The following is a 6,086-nucleotide window of genomic DNA, read 5'->3' on the forward strand; positions in this document are numbered from 1 at the left end:
AACAAAGAAAAAAATGAGTGTTACTGGTGATGTTCTTCTCTTCTTTTTTTTTCTTTTTCGATAACACGCATGCAGATTTTATTCACATTTAAATTGCACCACGGACTGAAATCAACTTAGATGATTCAAGCTATGTAATTCCATCCAGTAGTCGAGGATATAACCTTGAATTTGCCTTTTATTTTCTGTTTACTTAATTGAATTACTAACTTCACTTAAACATTTCTCCTTTATAGTACTTCTAAATAACTCTTTTTATTCTACATTAATTTATTTGCAACTTCCATTAAATACTGATTTATTACTTATATTTTGCGGAAGATAAATTGCTGTTAAACTTAAGTTGGTCATAGTGAATGTTTTATATCATTAGAATATGCCTGAATAAGATAACTTCTTGTAAAAAACATTTCGAGTTTCTAAATTTTTTTTTATGCTCATTTAGTATGAAACTGTGAATTTATGAAAAAAAAACAACATTATTATTATTTCTTTATACAAGAAACGCATTTTCATTAAAGCAATTTTCAGCAAAATAATTGTTTTTCAAACATGTGTAAGACATGCATTAAGTATAATGCTTTAACCAAATTGCATTTCCTAGTTATTCTTGTATTTGGGCTCACATGTTATTGAAAAATTCTCCATCATATCGCAATGTGATGTTATGAAGCATACCAAAATTATTTTAACTTTATAAATTCATCAATTTAAAATTCCATTTTTAATTTACAAAGAGAAAAGTACATCAATAACATAGATTGATATTTGAAATGTAACCAAAATTGTGAATGCGACATCACGATGTCTATTGGTTACTCATTTTGCGAAACATCGCTCGTTAAGGGAATCGTTTTTTTTTACAAATTTTATTTGTCGGTTATATATATGTAAAATATATGTAATATATATGTTATATATATGAAAAATAGTTTTTTTAAAAAAATCTCTTTTAATAAATACTATCGATAGAAATGATGTTTCATTTTTTATTAATTTATTTATAAGTGCTTCTCTTTGTACAACCTTAATTGTCATAACTATGAAATTAATATTTACATAATGTAAAAAAGTTATTAATATTTATATTATGATTTTTTTATCAATCGGTGCATATAATTATCCACCGCCGTCTCAATATTCAGCAGATTTCAAAATATTCCCTTGGGTGCGAAATATAGTTTCTTTTTCGACGTTTAGCCACACAGACAGATTTTGTTTTACGTATAAAAATGAACCATGAATAAAAATTAATTATGGGATCATAAACTTTATTTAAATTTTGTTAATTTATTTAGTTTTATTTACATTCCTATGCTGGATTGTAGCAAGGATCAATGAGCTGAAGTCTGCACATTTTGATTTACTAAAGTCTCCCTTCACGGGACAGTTAGAAATTATTCACATTTTTTATCAGGAATTTTTTTGCATTTTATGTTCGGCAATGCATTTTTTTCCTGTTTGCTATTTGTTTCGATCCAATTTTTATGATTAGGTTTGATTTAAGTATTCATGAAATTTTTGAATTAGTAGAATTCCGGGACTTTATTGTTAACTTTTAATGTTACTGTACTTTTATATCTAAAGTACGTTACAAATTACAATTTTTTTTTTAATTTTTGAAACACTCTGCCAATGTGCATGAGATTTTCTACAACAACTTTCGTTAGTTCATCAGGGACAATCAAAAATTAATAGCTCGTCCAAACGTGTACATGTTTTAATATAAAAAGAAAAGTGCATTAAAAAAGCACATTTAAAAATGTTTGATACTCGAAGTTCAAAAAAGCAAAACAGATTTGGATTCTAATTAATTCAAATATTATGTCATCAGAACTAATATGACATTCACACGTCAATGTATAATTTCAAATAAGATATATTTTATTCATGCAAGTTTTTATTGCTTTTCCTGTTTTCTGGATATTTCCGTAATTTAGAAAGCGGCATTTTTGCTTTTAAAGCTCTTTCTACTAGGCGGGAGGGGGGGGGGGTATCAGTACATAATTTTGTACTCAGTATTAAAAAAAAATGCAAAGCATGACAATACGTGCTCAGTTCATCCTCGTAAGCTGAACGCGGCTCAAAATTATGAAGTCCGTTTTGTCGACAAAAAGTCAGACCCCTCACAAAAAGAAATCCCTTGTTTTGAATCCCTGCCTGAGGGAGACCCTTGAGAAAGTCTTCAGCACGGATTCTTTTTTTTATTTTGTTTATACTTTTAATTTAATTTTTAATTTTATTTTTATTTTTACTAAGGGTTGTGTGTGTGTGTATATGTCTTTGCCGATGTTATCGTGTGCACAAGGTAACTAGAGAAATTTTTTTGGATGTTAATTGATTTGGAATATCTTTGTAAAATATCTTCAACAATTACTATGGATGTGATATGAGAGAACAATTTATTTGCGATTATTTACATAGCAAAGTTTCGAAAGCATATTTACATCGAGAAAAACGAAATCTGAATGAATTACATTGGAGCGGAGTTGAGTTGCAACTGGTACGACGCTTACATAATCTCCCACCTTGCAATTTTATGGAGTACCTGAAATTGCAACAAAAGTTATAAATTGAGTCTATTGGGAATTTTAATACGCCGGCCAGCTTTAGTGACAACATCAGGAGTTACTTTGGTTATATAACCATCATCTTCACTGGAATCTGGATCTGAAAAAACTGGAGTTGTAGGAAGTTGAGTGTTTGTGTCTTGATCCTTTTGCTGAGCAATGAATGGTAATTTTTCAGAGCTTCTGATTTCCAAGGAATAAAGTCTCTGGAATGGTCTTAATTTTTCCCCTTCAGCTGTTCTTACTCTAATGACTCTTGAATGTCCATCTGCTCCAGGCAGGACCTCAGTTACAATTCCTAAGGGCCAGTGAAGGCGTTTTCCCTCAGTTTCAAGAAGAATTATGTCTAAAACATTCAAAGATTCATCTCGAGTGTGACGACCTTTATGCACTAACATTGCTAAGTATTCGTTGCGGAATCTCGTTCTTAAATCATGCCGTAGGTTTTGAATAATACGTAATCTTCTATTTAGGCTTTTACTGTCGATTTCGTCTAAATCAGTTGCATCACTACTAGGAATGCCTTGCAAGAAACAAGCAGATGTCAATGGCCTTAGACCTTCTGAATTATCTAAAATATATGTGAGAGGCCTGGAATTTATTGTAGCTTCACAGTCACATAAAAGAGTTTCCAATTCTTCATAATCAATACTCTTTCGACCCAAAATTCTCCTTAGCATTTCTTTTAGCATGCGGATCATCCGCTTCCACCACCCACCCCACCATGCAGCAGTTGGAGGGTTGAAATTCCATTTAATTTTCTTGATAGTGGAAAACGACATGATCTTCTCCCAATCAAGATTTTTCAAGGCATTATTTGAACCAACGAAGTTGGTGACGTTAACAGTGTAGATTAGATGCCCTTATCATTGTATATTGCCTTTATCAGTGTAGTTATTTCGACCTCTCCTAGCAAAAAATCTTCTGAAGCCATTATAAAGGCTTCTTCATTAACTAACTCAAGATGAACAGCCCTATAAATAGCACAGGTAAAAAGGACAATCCATGTCTTTTCTCCAGAACGTAAAAACAATGGGCCTGCCAAATCAATCCCTGTGACTTCAAATGCTGCAGCAACTTTTATTCTATTTTTAGTAAGAGGTGCTAAAGGTGGCTCCGTAGGTTTGGCTTTAAATCTTTTGCAAGTAATACAATGAAAGCTTACTCGTTTTGCTATTTTATTGACATAAATAATCCAGTAATTTTCCCTAATAATAATAAGTAATTTTCCAGTAATAATCCAGTAGTACAAAAATTAATTAAATTTTTAATTAATTTGAAATTAACTTTTTTCAAATTATACAAAATACAAATTTAAAAAAAATTTAATTTAACTTTTTTACCCTTTAAACAACTTTATTATTATTTCTTTGAAATTTCTCTTTCATTTTCATATTGTTTTGATAAATCTTTTATTGGTCTTAAAGGTAATTCTATGCTTAAAATTAAAGCTTAAATCAATCTCAAACGAAGACGACCTTTCTAATGTTTCAGATTTGTGAACAATATTTACAATGCTAATGTAATAAATATTTATCTTATGGACAAAATTAGCCATCAATGATTTAAAAATCGTTTGTTTAAATTGTATGCTAATTTAAGCAAACGATGATGATTTTGTATATAATTATAATTTGTACAAAAACAATTTTTATGAACAAATAGTTTACATGAAATTATTTTAATTCCAAGAAACGCTTTTTATATAAACAAGTAATTATAATTTATGAAATAAATTTCTGTAACTTTAAAAAGTGAGTCAAAAATGTACAGTATAAAAATAAATAAATGAGACAAATTATAAAAACGAAACGTTCCTTGGTTCGTTTTTGCAAAGTTGATATTTAATATTTTTCTCATGATGCAAATTTATTTCTTATGAGTCTTTCTAATCTTATCACAGGCGATTCAAACAACAAAGATGTCATCAAAGCGGCTACATAGGTAAAGACAAGAAAGCCAAGGAACATCATGACCTAAAAGAGAAAAAAAATTGTGAATGATAAAAGTAAAAAAAAAAAAAAAAAAACCCTAATATAATAAATATTCACAGTTATTCATGTTTATAAGCTATGCATAATTTAACTAAAATACTTAACCAACGATGATTCATTTTATTAAAAAGAGGCGCAAAATAGATGGTTCCAAATTTTTCGTTTTTGCAATTCTAAAAGAGTAACTAGAATATTTGGGATAGTAAAATGAAATCGGATGAAATTATAAAATGAATCTCTTAACAGCAGTGTATAAGTAATTTGATTCTAACATTTCTAAAAGAGTTGCTGGAGCATGTGGTGTAATTGAATTAGAGTGAATGAAATTATTTAGAGAATCTCTTAACAGCAATGTATAAACAATTAGGCACTGAAAAAAATACCAAAATAATTATGCTAATTAATTTATTTTGTGTCATAAAAAATAATCCTTAATCTATACTTATATAAAGCTCAATGTGTGTGTGTGTGTGTGTTGGCGCTCTACAAGCCAGACCGTTTGACCTACAGCTACCAAATTTGGTACATGTATACCTTGGAGGTCGGGAATGTGCACATGGGGTTCCTTTTTTTTTAATTTTTCATTAGAATTTTAATTATTAATTAAAAAGCTAACTTTCCCACCAAAAAAATCTTTTCATTTTCCCCACCGCCAAATGAATAAGGCTTCAGTTTTTTTTCCCACGGTAAAAAGTCTAGGCTTAATATTATTCAGCCGATTATTTCAAACGATTCTGTTTATTTTCTTAATATTTGATGCATTTAAAATTAAACATTGCTAATTAATCGATCTTTCAGATTCATTTTGAAATACTTTTGAATTAAAATAAAACAGAATGAAGGAAATTAAAAATGTCTAATCTGCATAGCGTTACCCCAACTGGCATAGAAAAATTCACGCATTTGCGTTACCCTAACTGGCGTTGAAAGTTCAAGCATGCGCATTGTGTTCTGATTGTTGACAATATTATCAACGGATGATTCTTGATTTAAATTGTATTGATGTTAGTTATATACATTTTTGTATATGCTTATAGTTTTAAGTACATCGTTTTTTTAAGTAGTTTCTTTTAACTTGTTTTCAACCGATTATTTTAAACTTAGTGTTTGTGTGTAACTTAGTGTAAACCGATTATTTTATTTTCTTAGTGTTTGATGCATTTAAAATTAGACATTGTTAATTAATTGATCTGCTCATGATGAATCTTGGAAAATTTTGTTAACAAATTCTTGAGATATTACATAAATTAGGAAAGATATTCTTTAGTGCCCATAAAGTTTAAACGCTCAGTGACTCTGTTTTCAGTATTCAAATCATAAAAAATGCTTTGTTTCAGTAAAAAATATTATTATATTAATTTCAGATTAATCCTTTCCACTTTAATTTAAGGCATAAATTTTATGGGAACTAACAGAAAATGAGAGAGATACATATTACGTTGACAGATGGCCTTTATAATATTTTGAGTGAATTATATGACTATCAAAATTTGTTGTTTTAAAATATTTTGATGAAGAAGCT

The 6,086-nt window shown here is 29.2% G+C and overlaps 1 protein-coding gene across 1 annotated transcript; it reads right to left on the reverse strand.

The window, feature by feature from the left end:
* Window positions 1–2,566: 2,566 nt before the first annotated feature.
* Window positions 2,567–3,352, reverse strand: LOC129980723 (uncharacterized). The gene has a single exon (XM_056091106.1). The coding sequence runs from the start codon at window positions 3,350–3,352 to the stop codon at window positions 2,567–2,569; it is 786 nt and encodes a 261-aa protein (XP_055947081.1).
* Window positions 3,353–6,086: the final 2,734 nt, after the last annotated feature.

Source organism: Argiope bruennichi, chromosome 8 (genome assembly GCF_947563725.1).
Source record: "Argiope bruennichi chromosome 8, qqArgBrue1.1, whole genome shotgun sequence".
NCBI lineage: Eukaryota > Metazoa > Arthropoda > Arachnida > Araneae > Araneidae > Argiope > Argiope bruennichi.